Source organism: Eptatretus burgeri, chromosome 4 (assembly GCF_056783735.1).
Source record: "Eptatretus burgeri isolate ZD-2024b chromosome 4, Ebu_testis_v1, whole genome shotgun sequence".
In the NCBI taxonomy this organism is placed as follows: domain Eukaryota; kingdom Metazoa; phylum Chordata; class Myxini; order Myxiniformes; family Myxinidae; genus Eptatretus; species Eptatretus burgeri.
In genome coordinates, this window is record NC_140964.1 from 133,328,116 (window position 1) to 133,345,375 (window position 17,260).

General features: G+C 42.9%; 1 protein-coding gene across 5 annotated transcripts in view; it reads right to left on the bottom strand.

Annotated features, from left to right (window-relative positions):
- The window catches only part of LOC147029158 (uncharacterized), a 117,491-nt gene that overhangs the window by 5,942 nt on the left and 94,289 nt on the right, over positions 1-17,260 (bottom strand). For all 5 annotated transcript variants that reach the window (XM_085876267.1, XM_085876270.1, XM_085876266.1 and 2 more), the window contains 2 exons: positions 4,878-4,947; positions 2,161-2,315 (listed from right to left, as the gene is read on the bottom strand). In XM_085876267.1, coding sequence (XP_085732393.1) covers positions 2,161-2,315; positions 4,878-4,947 — 225 coding nt within the window. The remainder of the gene's footprint in view (positions 1-2,160; positions 2,316-4,877; positions 4,948-17,260) is intronic.

The window sequence follows — 17,260 nt, forward strand, 5'->3', positions numbered from 1 at the left end:
ACGCCCTCGGAACGCCTGGCCGAACCGGATTCATTCCACTGGTAGCGGTAAAATTACACCGACCGACTACCACTCTGCCACCAACCTTTCCGGCTCGGATGCAGTTGAGCGGGCCTGCCTCGGACGTCCCGGCTACAATTGTCTGATTACTGGGGATAAAACCCCGCCTAAACTCAGATACGAACCAAGCTGGACCAATGCAAGAAGGGATGGAAATGGACTGGGAACATTTCTGTGATGATTTATTCACAGTAAATAGAAGACACAAAGCAAGACTTCACGCGAATATGCAAGAAGTATTTCCAATGTTCCAAAAACACTTATTCAGTTCTACTTAAAAGACGGACCCACACACAGACACACACACAAAAGAAAGTAACAGCCGAGGAGAGAGACGAGCTGGGGGTCAGAGTCCAGCTGGGTACCTGACCGTCGGAGGAAGGGGGTGCTCTGCGATGCGGCACCAGACAAAGGTCGTTTGTTTGGTCCCCAGTCACACGTGTGGGACTCGTGGTTTGTTGCGGAGCTCGGGTGGTGAATAGCGGGGTCCACGGAAGGGTGGTCAGGGTCGTTCTTTCCTTTCCTTGTCGAGGGCCAGCAGAAACATGCTCGCGCCTTCACGACCTTCTGCTCAACCCTCCGCTTCAAAAGAACTGCACGCTCAACAACAACCCTGTCGAAAACCTCCGAACAACCTTCGTAACAACCCCAAAAACACTACCTCTCAGAGAGTGCTCGGGAATTTATGGACCTCCCTTAACGGGGCGGGGCTCGCTCGAACAGACCTCACTCCCTGCCCTGATTGGGCAGGCTCCCATGGACTCGCCCTTCCTGGGCAGAGTTTCGGTCCCTGCTGGGAAACCCCACCCACTCTTCCACATGGGTTCGTACTTGTTGAGTAACAGTATCAATGTGGCAAAGGTCGTCGTGAAAAGAGTTACAACGTTTGTGGGAGCTGATAAACCGGAACCGCGAGATCTTGCCTTGGCACGTCAGGGTGCGAGAAGGCAGCTGGTTGGTGGTGGATCGTGATGGGCCGAAGGGTCATGCAGATGGGATGGTTGTTAGATGGCTTGTTAGATGTAATAACCTAACTAAAAGAAATCGCAACGCATGCCTTTGATTCTCCCACTAGACAAAAGGAAGGGGATCTGACTACACACATACTTAACGACATAACTGACTTTTGGGACATCTGTATGTTGAATGCAAATGGTTTCCAGATCCGTAACAATATTTTACGATGATTCGTACAACTTACAAGAGTTGTATTTATTTTTCAGCGAAAACATTCATGATTCAAGTTATTTTGTCCATTGATGTAGGAGTGGATTAGCAGGTATGATAATTTGCCCACTTGTGATAATTCCTCAATTTAACATAAAATGAAAAATCCAAGTTGGAGGTGGCCATCCCAACCTGGTAGAGCTTCCAACGCTCTCCCAGCATACAGCCAGGACTTTTCAACTTGTTTTTTTCTTTTGGAGTTTAGGACGCTTTCGGAGTTCATAAAATACAGAGCACGCATGTAAATTGGCCAAATGGTTTATTGATCATATAAGGTTTTCATAAAGAGATATTATTAGAATACCGTAAACCATTGGGACTTGTAATACCCTCTTCCACCAAGTGTGGCGCTATGCAATACACCTCTATATAGAGAATATGTATCGCCTCTACCCTCCTGGACCCCCGTGACGATGAATTTGTTTTCATGCCTAAAACCTTCCTGGGCACACCCCAAGTACAACCACCAAAGTTCAACTCATTCCGTCCAGCAGTTTAGGATTGCTTACAAGTCAAACACACACAAAAACACACACCAATATTTTTTTTTTTTACCATACAATTCAAAAAAAAAAAATTCTTCTGAAAAAAAGTACAGAATTGATTCGGCAAATATTATTTTCATTTCTATTCTGCCATTGAAAAGCTTTTTGCCTTCTCAAATCACATTTTATCTCTTTGCAGAATTTGCACAAACCTCTTTTTTGGCCTTCATCGGGATAGATAGTTGTTGACGGTAAACACAAAAGTCAAAAGATTTCATGCCGCATTCACAGATGGTGTATTGCTTTTTGATTATCGTGGATATGGTGTACGTCACACTTCTTGGGTGCTCATATTCTTCATACTGAACGTATGCGGAGCAGTCCTTACCGACATGAATACCGTTCCTTTCCATTGTGGTACGAGCGTGACTGGCTCACATGGTGCTGCCTCGAACCGATTGAATCTCCGGCTGCGTCGGCAATCTGCTGTGGCTTCTCTGTGCTGTGTGCAGCGATGTTCTTGAACACCGGCTCACTCATTGTCTGCCAGGAAAGGACATGCTCGATTGGTCTGAATGATTAGCATCCCTAAAACTTTCCTCCAAAGACAAATCATTATGCATGGATGGAAATTCACAGTCAGAGGTTAGTCGTGCTCCCCCTTTCGACCTTCCTCTCTCTCCGGAAAACAAAACGACAGAAAGAAAAGCCTAGGGCAGTGAATCATTGTTTTAAATCTCCATATGTTCTACGCTCACATTGTTAAATCAAATTCAGCAAGAATTCCAGACCACGTGGGTTCAACATCTGAAAATCCATCATCCTGGAGCATTCTCTCCTTCCAGGATTGCATTTGATTGGCTTTCCTTCATTATGTATCATCATTATCATGGCAATGCTGCAGATCACCTCATTCATTTCATTTGAACCTGTAAAGCCGCTGTCACACCTTGACGATTTAGCCAGCGTCTGCCGACAAATGAAAAATTTGTCTAAAACGCTGGCACACGTCGAATACGTTATGGGTAAGTTTTGCATACGTTAAGAGCACACTGGCAGACGTTGTCGTATGCTGGCATACAATGTAGTACGCCGAGCTTGTTGACAAATTTTAACATGCTCAAAAAATTTTCGACGTATGCCAGCGTATGATGCACACGTTCCGCATACGCTGGCCATAAGTTGCAGGCACGTTACGCGATCGTTGACACACGTCGACATACGTTACTTGTAAGTCACTCATAAGTCGAAAAACGTCGAGGTAATGTTTAGCGTCGGTGTTCCAGACTCCATGTTTTTTTTTTCTTCGGCATGACGGTGATGTTGACACTTCGATTTCCAGTGAGGTTATAATATAATATAATTAATAGGCTGCCGCTCAACGATTTAAATCATAACCGCACTAGAAATCGAAGTGTCAACATCACCGTCATGCCGAAAAAAAAAAAAAACAGGGAGTCTGGAACACTGACAAGTTCCTCCTGTGTGAACCCCATTTTTATATACCAATTCCCCGAAACGCTGCCAATACGCCATTATACAGTAGCTGTAAGTTCGTAACACGTTCATTAAGTTCTCTGGTCGTCTGGAAGACGTCAAATACGTCTACATACGTCAATATGCGTTGGAGATACGTTACACATAGGTTCAAAGCACGTTACTCATAGGTTCAAAGCACATGACTCATAGGTTATAATAAGTTTCTGGTACGCAAAATATTTCCTCGACGTGTTTCGACTTATGAGTAACTTACAAGTAACGTGTGTCGACGTGTGTCAACGATCGCGTAACGTGCCTACAACTTATGGCCAGCGTATGCGGAACCTGTGCGTCATACGCTGGCACACGTCGAAAAATTTTCAGCATGCTTAAAATTTGTCGACGTACTATGACGTATGCCAGCGTGCTCTTAACGTATACAAAACTTACCCATAACGTATTCGACGTGTGCCAGCGTATTCGGCAAATTTTTCATTCGTCGGCATACGCTGGATAAAACGTCAAGGTGTGACAGCGGCTTAATGTGAGTGGTCTCGGTGATGAAAAGTCTGAACGTGTTGCATTGTGAAACGACTTCCTTTATTAATTTGTCTATTGTTTAGAAATGTCCTTTGAAGGCCTCTGCTGACAAAGTCACCGGAGGCATTGTTTTTGAGTTGTCCGTCCGTCCATGCAAATTTTCTCTGTACTCTCTGCAACCGCTTGTCCGATTGACATGAATTTTTCACCATAGTAGTGACTACTCATGTAGAATGTTTTAATGATAATAATGACGTCATAGATCATGTGGTGTGGCAGCTTTGTTGGAAAAACAGGAAAAACTTTGAAACTCTGTATATCCAAAACCGCTCTATGGAAAAAATTGAAACTGGTGCACGTCAATTAGCCCCCATGGGAAACAAGTGTGATTATTTTTTGGGGATGATGTCATAGGTGGCTTTGTTATGATGTCATAATTGCAGACATCAAATGCTTTATCCAATCAGCATGAAATTTTTTGAGGGTCATCTCAGGCTAAATTGAATGGGGGCGGGGGGGGGGGAAGAATTGATGATGTCATCAGTAATGTGGTTCGGCAGACATATTATTTTATGTGGGTAGAGGCATATCTGGTGACATTGCAACATCAAAGAGTACCCTTCTCGTTATTCATATTTGTTATCAATGCAAAAAATACATATATATATATCATTTAGTCTTCTTGATATTCATGCAAGATTTGCAAACCCTACTTTCTTCATAATGATCCCTCCAAAAGGGATGTGCTTCACGGTGTGGCACCACCAGCTGGCACAGCAGAGCGAGTGCAGCACCAGAATGGCACCGATTAATTAATTAATTAACGAATTAACAAACTATTTTTGTTGAGTTCAGTTTGTTTGATTTCAGCTCGAGTTAATTCGTTCAGCCCGTTGATTTAATGAATCCTAGTTTCTTGCAAGAAGGGGAATGAAGGACATAGGTTGTGGGTGTCCAAATAAAATTGAAAACTATACTTCATCATTCCTTCTCTTTTCATAAGTGTTAATAATTACTTGTGCAGCTGAGGAGTTGCTTGGGGTGGGGTTCCCAAAGCATTTTCTTGTTGGTGAAAGAAAAGCTCACCTGCAAATATAAGACACGGAAGTTCTCGTCGAAATCGTCCTCTTTGTGCAATCCGGTCGTCTCAGTTACCCTGGTTTGTAGAGAGGAGATAAGGATGTTCAAAAGGCATTATCCACTTCAACCTACTCAAACTTTAGACATTCTGCGAAGCACAACATTTCATGCATGAACACACACTGAAAAAGAGGAGGAAAAGTAATGAGAGAAGGAAGAAGGAGCACATGATTGTCGATGCTATCCTCCAAATTGTTTCTGCATTGGTTTGTGTTGAACATTATTCTTTAGAGATTATTTTGCACAGTTATCATACAGCATTAAGCTTCAAAACGTTTAATGGATTTTCATTTTTATGTATATTTTTTCTCAGACGAACTTATAGATATAATCAATTAATTTTGATATTATAAAAATTAATAAACCTCAATATTACGAACGTATAGTCTGTTTCATTAAATTCAAAACATAAAATGAGACCAAGAAAAACGATTAAAATTCCTGTCATTGCAGTTGTGGCTGCGAGGCAGCATTATAGGCATTGTGGTTATGGCTGTTCAGCAAAATTAGACAATGGTTATGTATGTTAGGTATCACTGGGCATTGAGGTTATTGCCATGAGGAAATATTAGGTATTGTGGTTATGGATAATTGGTAACAAGACTTGCATTTGTGGATTACACAAAATTTCAAGAACCTGTATGATGTGCTTGACCACAAGGCCAAATGTGTTCATGATGATCAATTTTGTCACCAATAACACGAGTACAACCCTAAGTAATGTCAGTTTTGCAAACTAAACACCTGCTGTCTATGACGTTCAATCACGTAACCCGTTGATTGAGGAAAAGATAAAGGGGGCACAGGAGGGAGTGGGGTTTGGGTAAGTGCAGGTGAACACTTGGCAAAGGTAAAATGAGATGCATCATGTTAATTGTAACTTGTACTTTGGAGAAGCAAAGCATGCAGTTATCCCCAGAAAAAAAAACAGTGATTCCAAAGAAGTTTGCTCTTCTCAGACAAGTCAACTTTCAACATTTCGGGGAAGGTTAACAAACATATTGTCAGGATTTGAGGCTCTGAGACTCCCCACGAGGTCGGTGAAATTGAGCATGACGGCCCAAAGGTTAATGCGCGTGGTGTGGCCGAATACATGACCAAATCATTGGGCCATTCTTCTCTGGCTGAAGCCACTATGAAGTCCAGCAATTAGCAGGTTATGTTGGAGAACTTTGTACTCCCATAATTGTTGGACTTGCAATTGGAGGTCATTTACCAACAGGACGGAGCTCCCCACACTGGAGTCAGATCGTGCGTGACATCCTCAAAACACACTACATATGGCATGATCGTGTGATTCTGTGGCAACCATGTCCGCCACACATAAACCATTTGGATTTTTTTTTCAATGAGGTTATTTGAATGACACTGTTCAAAAAGAGGGTTACCAATATTGAGAATCTGAGGAAGAGGATTAGGACTGCAATGAAGACCACAAATGCAGGAATACTGAATCAAACCTGGAAGGAGATTGAGTATCACCTCGACATATTACTTGTGTCACATATAAGTGTCATGCAGATGATAAATAATTATCTCGGCAAATATTCAGAATAAAACTTTGAGAAACGTTCCTTCACATGCAGCAAATTACATCATTGGAACGAATTTCGTTATTTTATCATTATAGTTTGAATTTGGATTGGTAATTTGCAGACACTCTGTTTGGCCATGTACAGTATATATATATATATATATATATATATATATATATATATATATATATATATATATATATATATATATATATATATATATATATATATATATCACTGTATACAGGATGTAGACACATGATTAACACTTTGCCCAAAAGTGACGATGAAAAAAGGAGAACAACATCCTTCAATATCACCAGATATGCCTCCGCCCACATCATTACATCATTATACATACTTGTACAAAGTCTGATTTAAATCCATGAACCCAGATGTAAAATATTAAATAATTCTGCATGCCAGACCGTGCGTCCGATCAGGTTGAAATGTGAAACATATATTCCACATGTCGACTCAATCATAACTGTGACGTTTCACATCGATTGATAAAGCGGTTCAAGAGAAAGATTTTTTTTAAAGAATTTCATTCAAACCAATATGGCTGCCAGACCATGTGCCCTTTTAATTATTGTGAACACCCTGGTGTCCTAAAGGCTTGGGGGATATGTAAGTGAAGTTACCCCTCGATCTGTGAAGCCGTCCTGCAGAAGAAGATTCTAAAATATTTATTCTTCAAAATAAAAATCAAAGCTGCCAAACAATGTGACCTGTGATGTTAAAGGTGGAGAGCTTGAATGTATGTTCCTCAAGGATAAGTGATCATACCTGTAAAGTTTTGCCTCGGTCTGTTCAGCCGTTACGGAGAAGAAGATTTTTGAAGGTTTTATGTTAAAAACAACATGGCTGTCAAACCACATGACCAAAGACGTAATCAATTTGTTTCCCAATCACAATTTAGCCTTCTCGATGACCCTCAAAATTTTTCATACTGATCGGATAAATCGTTTGACATATGGAATTATGACGTCCAAATGGAGCAACCTATGACATCGTCAAAAAAAAAACCACCCTTCTTTCCCATGAGGAGTACTTTCCATACGCCAAGTTTCAATTTTTTCCATGGAGTGGTTTCGGAGATACAGAGGTCCAAAGTTTTTCCTTTTTTCCAACATGGTTGCCATACCAAGTGACCTATGATGCCATAGTTATCACAAAAACATTCTACATGAATAGTCGCATCAATGATGAAAATTTCGGGAAATTTCGATGGTGAAAAAAAAAAACCTATGCCACCCAGCTTCGATACAACATCGCTTTGTTCGGACACCTGACCCACGACGTCCTCTTCATCAAATCAAATTCGGAATGGGTGGCCGATCATGTCTTTGGATTTCTGTGTTGATCGGATAAGGCTTTTTGTCCAACATGACTGCGAGACCATGTGACCGATGATGTTGAAATTTTCAACCAATATTCCCCATGCCGAGTCGATCATATTAAAAAAAAATGTTTTCTCTGAAACTGCTTTGCCTTTCGATGCGACACTTTGATCCACGCCTGTTGCTACAAATATTTTATTTCACAATGATCTGTCAAATAGACGCCTATCAACAAAGTCAATTTTAATTGGACGTTCTCACCTGATGCGTCATCACCTCCCAATGGTCTAGGCGAGAGGAGCCCGTTTCATGTTCAGCTCTTCAAAATTAGGTTGTAGAGTCTGAGGCGGAGCCGCTAAGGCTGTTGTAGAATCTTCTTCATAACCATCCGTGATCACGAGACCAGTTGGTGTTCCTCTTCTTTGCACAAATAAGCAAAGCGAGTGGACAAACTCTTTTTGCCGACTTAACATGAGGTCCGTAGAATAGATAAATGTCGCTTCTCGTATTCGGAGATGCATTACACTTCGTCCTCCACTCAATATCTTGAATGCATCCACATTATAATGTTCAGCACAGTTTGCATTCTCAATCAAATGCTGTCCAAGAGCAGATGCACTCGATGTTGGGATTGATTCTGGGACCTTCTACAAAGGGAATGCATAACTGCCATGAAGAATTTCAGAAGAAACCCTGAAATCCACATCTGTAAACCTGACAAATGCTTTGGTGTAGTTATTTTAAACCAGGTGGACTACGTGAACAAAATGTTGGTTATTCTACAGAATCAGTCCAAGTTTCGACATCTGGGAAGTGTGGACACACGTGACCGTACGTCACGCTTGGAGAATGAAATCGGTAAGAGGTTGCTCCAACTGCATAAACGTGGTGAACTGTCGAAGGAATATTACAAGAGGATCAAGCCAGTGGGTTCTCTTCATCCGAGAATGTATCGTCCACCGAAGGTTCACAAGCAGAATGTTCCACTGAGACCAATCCTGTCCATGGTCGGCTCTGTCCAGCATCAGCTCGCAAAATGGCTGGGAGAGATATACAACCAGCGCTCGAGTCGGTCTCCATATTCATCATCAAAGATTCTTTCACTTTTGCTGATGCCATAAGGTTTGGAGAATGTAATTGTGTTCTGTTGACATTGATAGCCTGTTCACAAATGTCCCTTTGACAGAGACCATCGATATATGCACACATTTGCTGTATCACATGGAACTTGAGCATACACCCATTTCTGAATCTGTCTTCGTAGAATTGATGAACATGGCTACAAGAGGTGTCGAGTTTAGCTTCAATAACATTATGTTCGTCCAAATTGATGGGGTGGCCATGGGCTCTCCTTTGGGCCCAACGTTAGCAAACATCTTTGTTGGTTATCAAGAACTGCAGAAGTTGACCAAGTTGCAGGTAACACAATCCCCCATCATATACTACAGATATGTGGATGACATATTTTGCCTGCTTGAATCTCGTGAGGTCTGTGACCGCTTGTTGAATGAATTGAATTATCTTCATCCTGCACTCGAGTTCACTACGGAATTGGAATGCACCAGTTGCTTACCCTTTCTGGACATCCTCCAAGAGAGATCAGCATCATCGTTTACTACGTCCATCTATAGAAAGCCCACTTTCACCAGCCAGTATACTCGATGGGACTCTTTTAGTTCAACGAGATACAAGATTGGTTTGACCAATGTATTAGTGAGTCGAGCTAAGAGGATATGTTCCAACTCCAAGCTTCATTCAGAGATGGACAAGATTGCCGGCATCCTCAGTGAGAATGGATGTCCTGAAAAGTGCCCGGTCTACATCAAGATTCCTTGGAAAGGGAAAAAGTCGCAAAGATATGAGGAACAAATCAAAAGATGCGTCACAAACACTTATCTGGCCATTAGTCCAAGAGTGATTTTCACCTCTCGACGTCTGATTCCTGAAGTTAAGAAGGATGTTCTGCCCGTCTCAAAACTTAGTAATATTATTTATGAGTTCAAGTGCTGGTGTGATGCTCGCTATGTCGGCAGAGCTATCCAGACTCTGACTGACAAAAATCAAACAGCACGTCACTTTGTCCATCAGGAAAAACACAATTGGTCAATGAATACAGCCGGTACGTGCTTGGAGGAAGGTCCCAGCATCAAAACCAACAACGTATGCATCTGCTATTGGACAGCATTTGATTGAGATTGCAAACTGTGCTGAACATTATAATGTGGACGCATTCAAGATATTGAGTTGAGGATGAAGTGTAACGCATCTCCGAATACGAGAAGCGACATATATCTATTCCACGGACCCCATGTTATGTCGGCAAAAAGAGGTTGCCCACTCGCTTTGCTTATTTGTGTAAAGAAGAGGAGGAACACAAACTCGTCTCATGATCACGGCTGGTTATGAAGAAGATGCTACAACAGCCTCAGCGGCTCCGCCTCACTCAGACTCTGCAACCTCCAATTGGAGAGCTGAACACTGAACAGGCACCTCCCACCCAGACCATTGGGAGGTGACGATGACGCATCAGTCGAGAAGGTCCAATCAGAATTAACAATGATCTCATCAGTTACATTGGTTTTAAAGAAGTAATTAAACAATTATTTCTCTGAAACCATTTAACCTTTAAACACTTGACTTTGCAGTTATGATCCACTGCCCTTGCTGCATACAGTTGACTTCAAAATGACACCATCAGTCACGTGGTGTGGCAGCCGCATTGGTTTCAAGGTACATATACAAAAATTATATTTTGGAAAAACGCTATTGCAAGCGATGCAAAACTTTTCAGTTATGATTCACTGCCATTGCTCCATGTAACACAACATGTTTCACATTGATCTGTGAAGCGGTTTTGGAGAAAAAGGTTTTAGTATTTTCGGTTTTCAAACTAACATGGTTGCCAAAGCAGGTGACCAATGGAATTGAAAATTTGGAATCTGCCCAAGATTGGGTATAGAACCACGTGTGTGAAGTTTCATTCTGATCCGTTAAGGTTCGTTTTTCTATCCAATACGGCCGTCACACCACGTGACCGATGATGTCATCATTTCCACATTGTGCGCAGGCATATAGTGAGATGACACTTGGTAAATTTTGCTTCGATTGGATAATTGGTTCTCAATAAAACATGATTTAATATTTTTCTTAAATCCAACATGGCTGCTGAACCACGTGACTTTTCACTTATTTTTTTATCATCCTTATATCTCCATGTCATGGGAAACATTTCTGTGAAGTTTCCCCTCAATCTGTCCAGCTGTTCTGGAGAAGATTTTTGAAGGTTTGAGGGTAAATCCAAGATGGCTGCCAAACCATGTGACCGATGATATCATGGTGATCAAACTTTATTCAGCATGGACAGTCGATCATTTGGCTGCAGTCTACTTGTCGAATTTTAACTGGGATACAACTTCACTAATGATGTCATCATCAGATCGCTCTTATTCCCCATGGAAAGGTCTTCCAGTCAGCCATCTTCGATCAGATCACAAAATATAGTGAGGTGCATGTGTTTGCCATCATGTCCTGTACTTATGCAAAGCTTGAACAAAATCAGCCCATGAATGTCTGAGAAATGGTTGGGGGCACGTTTAAGTAACAAAATGACTGCCAGTCAGCCATCTTGGATCTGATCTTGGAAAAAAAAGAAAAAAAAAAGATGTGGAGATGTAAGCTTCCATTCTTTATCCATGTTCCAAGTTTGAAAAACATCAATAAATGCATGTCCGAGAAATGGTTGAGGACGTGGTCAACATCCGGTTATTACAACTAAAATGGCTGCCAGTCAGCCGTCTTTGATCGATTCGTGAAACAAAAGGATGCGCATATGTATACCATCATGTCTTGTCTTTGTGCCAATTTTGAACAAAATCGGTCCATACATGTCTGAGATATGGTTGCGAACAGATTGACGCATGGAAGGACGAGACCCAATCCATAAGCCCCCGTTTTGACCAAAGCCCAATGGATGCGAATGATTACTAAATAATTTTGAATAATATTCAGGATGCTATACAAGTACAAACTAGAGGGGGAGCACTCGGGAGAGTGCAAAACCTCCACCGCCAATACTGCTGGGTCACTCAAGTGAACCTTATATCTTATTCATTAAATATGATGTCAACAGTGCTGACAGAGTTATAGTTCTTTTCTCCAACATTTTTTTTTTGGGGGGGGGGGGGTTGGAAATCACTGAAAACATGTTGTAATGCAAAAAACAAGAAATCGAAATTTTGTTGAAAAAAAAGTTGCAAATTTTTTTTTCTCTAACAATTATTTGGGGGGAGGGGCGGTTGGAAATCACTTAAAACATGTAGAAATGCAAAAAAAAAAACATATTTTTTTCTCTAACAATTTTTTGGGGGAGGGGTTGGAAATCACTTAAAACATGTAGAAATGCAAAAAAAAAAAAAAATTTCTTTAACAATGTTTTTTTTTGGGGGGGGGGGGTTGGAAACCACTTAAAACATGCAAAAATGCAAAAAAAAATTTTTCTTTTTTTTGGGGGGAGGGTAACAATTTTTTTTGGGGGGTTGGAAATCACTGAAAACATGTATAAATGCAAAAAACATTTTTTCTCGAACAATTTTTTTGGGGGGGGGGTTGGAAATCACTTAAAACATGAAGAAATGCAAAAAAAAAAATTTTTCCTCTAAATTTTTTTTGTGGGGGGTAATTTTTTGGGGGGTTGGAAATCATTTAAAACATGTAGAAATGCAAAAAAAAATTCTCTATTTTTGGGGTGGGGGGTAACAATATTTTTTGGGGGGGGTTGGAAATCACTTAAAACATGTAATGCAAAAAAAAAAATTCTCTAAATTTCTTTTTGGGGGGGGGACCAAGTCCAAAATTTAATGGCATGATCCTTGGACCATACCTAACCCCCCACCAAGTTTCGTCGAAATCCGTCGAGGAGTTTTTCCGTAATACTGTTCACAAACAAACAAACAAACAAACAGAAAGGGGTGAAAACAGTAACCTCCATCCATCTTCGAAGATGGCAGAGGTTAATAATCATACATCTCGGAGATTTACAAAGCACGATCTTTTCAAAAATTGATTATTTTTGTTAAATAAACTCAGCGTTAATTCTGCAATCAAACAAGGAAAAAATAAGAGACATAAAATGTCATAGCCCTGTGGGAGAAAATAATTATATTAATGTACTCTCAATTTTAATCGTTGCTGGTGTCTTATAAATTTAATGTTTATGCTGTAATGTCAGTTATGCTTCCTTTTAGCCAAGAGTCTTTTGACCTAAATGTTGATACAAGGAATGTCTTGCTATGGAACAAAGTGACCTGGTTGATGACACCAACTTTTGCCATGATTACATCATTCGCTTTTCACCTAGAAGACACGTATTGCAGTTGAAGTTCTTTGCCTAAGGCTTATCAGACCCTCTCCACTCTCCCAATGTATGTATATATATATATATATATATATATATATATATATATATATATATATATATATATATATATATATATATATATATATATATATATATATATATATATATATATATATATATCAGTGAAAAATTCATTGAAGGGGTGAAGAAATAATTCTGTGGATGCTTACGTCTGAGTGTTTCTTTGAACTCCTTGGTACCAAGTAAAATAAACTTTTCTCTGAAGTAAAGTACCTTCTGTTGTGGACAGTGAATTACTCGGTGTCTGTCAGATTTGAGTTACAGGATTTACATTTGAGTCGGCTAAAACGTTAAGAATAAAATTCCACAACAGCTGCAGAATTCCACAACGATCACAACAAAATTAATTCTTCAACAGCCCCCATTGCTTGAATAATTTTGCTGAACAGAGTTAAAGGGCGAGCCCATATTTATTTACAACTAAAATGGCCACCCGTCTTCCGGTCGGCCATCTTTGATCAGATCACAAAATAAAGTGAGGTGCATGTGTAGTCCATCGTGTACTGTGCTTGTGCCAAGTTTGAATAAAATGGGAAATTGCATGTCTGAGAAATGGTTGGGGACACATTTAAGTTACAAAATGGCCACCAGTCAGCCATATTGGATCTGATCTGGAAAAAAAAAATTACATGCATATGAAAGCCATCGTTCCTTATCTGTGTGCCAAGTTTGATCAACGTCCGCAAATGCATCTCGGAGAAATGGTCAACATTGGGTTTTTTTTGTTTAATAACTAAAATGGCTGCCAGTCGGCCATCTTTGATCGTATCATGAAAGAAAATGATGCGCTTATGTGTACCATCATGTGTTGTCTTTGTGCCAGGTCAGGTCAGGTATGGGAGCATGTGCCAGAACAGCGCGTCGCTGCGTCCACTTTCCGCCGGTACTCCAGGGGCCTCCGTCTGGCCATCCCCCAGGCAGATGCCAGGCCCATCCCCATCTCCTTGAGATGATGGTCAACCTGCTGCAACCATGAGGCACGTGGTCGGCCCACTGGCCTCCTCCACTCATGAGACTCCCTCGCTGAGAGAATCTGGTGAGCAGGATCAGCGTCAGGAAAAACGAGCCACATGTCCATACAGCCGCAGCTGACGCTCACGGACTATGCAGGTAACAAATCTCATCCGAGTCTCTCTCAGCAACCGCTCGTTGGACACAAAATCCGACCAGCGATAGCCAAGGATTCTCCGAAGAGACCTGGTACCAAAGGAATTAAGTCTCCGTCTCAGATCCTTGGTCAAAGTCCAAGTCTCGCACCCATAGAGCAAGACTGGAAGTACCAAGGACCTGAAGACTCGGACTTTCGTCCTCCCGCACAGGTACCGGCAGCGCCACACCCCATGATCCAGTGAATCCATGACTCCCCAGGCCCGACCCAGACGTCTATTGACCTCCGGCTCACAACCTGCGGAGACATGAATATCACTGCCAAGGTAAGTGAATCTATCCACGACCTCAACATCCTCACCACAAATAGACACAGACAGGACAGCAGCATCCAAGATGTCACCGAAAGCCTGGATCTTTGTTTTGACCCAAGAAATCCGTAATCCCAACGGCTCCGACTCCTCATTCAGCACCTCGAGGGCCCCCAAGAGGATGTCTAAAGTCTCCGCAAAGATGACTGCATCATCTGCAAAATCAAGGTCCGAGATCTTGACATTGCCAAACGATGCACCGCAACTTGATCTCTCCGACATCCTCCCAAAAATCCAGTCCATACAAGTGCTGAAAAGTGTGGGGGCAAGTACACACCCCTGACGAACTCCAGTAACAACTGGAAATAAGTCAGAGATGGTACCACCACACTTCACAGCACTCTCAGTACCAGAGTAGAGTTCAGACATCAGATCGATCAGTTTTGGTGGCACCCCACGAAGACCAAGAATCCTCCAGAGGACATCCCGATTCACTGAATCGAACGCTTTACAGAGATCAACATAGGCTGCAAGCAGCCCCTGCCGAAACTCTCGTCTGCGTTCGGTGAGGACACGAAGTGCAAGGATACGGTCAATCGTTGACCTCTTTGGTGTAAAGCCTGACTGCTCTGGACGCTGGTGCTCAAGCAGATGGTGGCGAACCCTATCAAGAATTATCCGAGCAAAGACCTTGCCCGGCACTGAGAGCAGCGTCACCCCTCGGTAGTTGTTGCAGTCTTGGCGATCACCCTTCCCTTTCCAGAGAGGGACAACAAGGCCCCTCTTCCAGTCAGTTGGGATGATGCCTGTGTTCCAGGCAGAGCACAAAACTGCATGCAACGACGCGAGTGCAGCATTTCCACCAGCCTTGAGAAGTTCGGCATGGATGCCACAGATCCCTGGAGCTTTGCCCCGTTTCAACTGGTTCACCGCAGCCCGTGTTTCCACAAGCGATGGTGGACCACAGTTGATTCGAGGGTCAGCAACAGGGATTGTAACACCCTTGACGTCCAACTCGACAGCTGGGGGATCAGCCTGGTACAACCGCTCAAAGTAACCGGCCCAGCCGGCCTTCACTTCAGACTCCTCTGTCAAGAGCCTACCACTCTCTGCTCGAACTGCAGTGCTCCGAGGGATGGGCTTGGATGAACGTAATGCGCGAATTCCCCTGTAAGCGGGACGAGAATCACCTGTCCACAGGTGATGCTCTACCCCCTCACAGATTCCTCGCACATAGGCCTCCTTGTCCACCCTCAGTGCACGTACAGTTTTATGCCTCAGCTCCCTGAACAGCTCAGCTCTGCCATTCAGCCTGGCCCTGCGACTCTGGTCAATGGTATCCAGTGTCCCTTGAGAGACAAAATTCTTCTTTGCCCTGCGGTGAACTCCAAGGCATCCACCGGCAACATCAAGGACGGTGGTCTTGAAGGTGCTCCACAACTCTTCAGGACCCCCCAAAGCACCCAGACCCCCCAAGTGTCCACTCAGCCTGTTGGCAAACTCCTCAGCTACTCTCTCATCCCTGAGCTTGGCAACATCCAGCCTAGGCTGGGATGGTACCATTCTCCAGGATTTAAGGTGCAGCTTTAGAGTTGCTACAACAAGCCTGTGGTCAGTATTGAGGAACTGAGCACTCCGGTAGACCCTGCAGTTCTGGATCATCCTCCAACGACCGTCAATGAGGACATGGTCAATCTCCTTGGCCACACCGCCAGCGTTGGAATACCAAGTCCAGCGATGAGCTTGCGGGCGCTGAAACCATGAACCAGCCACCCTAAGTCCATGACTTCTTGCAAAGTCAAGGAACTTAGTGCTATTCTGGTTCATAGTTCCTGACCCATGGGGACCAACACACACCTCATAACCATCCCTATCAGTTCCAGTCGATGCATTGAAATCCCCCAAGACTAGAAGTGTATCTCGTCTGGGGCACTGATCAACCACAGACTCGAGTGTGGCGTAGAATGTGTCCTTCACGGTAAGATCACTCGCCTCAGTCGGAGCATAAATAGAGACCAGAGAAATGACACCTAAGGAGTGACGAATCCTTAATCTCATAATACGCTCGTTGACCGGTGTTACCTCAATTATCATTGGGGTCAGCTTATTGGACACAGCTACAGCAACTCCTTGGGTATGGTAACCATCAGAGCGACCAGACCAATAGTAGGTGTAACCACCCACCATTATCTCGCCGCAATCCGGTCTCCGAACCTCAGAGAGAGCTGCAATCCCGATGTCCAAACGCTTGAGCTCAGATGATAACAGAGACAGGTGATCATCCTCTCTTAGGGATAGGACATTCCAGGCACCCACCCGAAGGGACCGCCTCAGGTTAACCCAAGGAGACCGCCGTCTGGTGGACGACACCTCAGCACCACTCCGACACACTCTCCCGCAATCTGACCCAGGGATGTTACCCCGTGGTTTCCCTCCTATCAAAGATTGGGGGTCCCGAAGGCTTTGCCCCAATCCCATCATCCGGTGAGCTGCCCTGCGAAGGGAAGCTGCACAGGAGGTACTCCCACGGAGTGGGTTTTCAGATTTTTTGCGTTTTTGCGTTTTGCGGAATGAAGCGTTTTACGGTGGCTGGAGT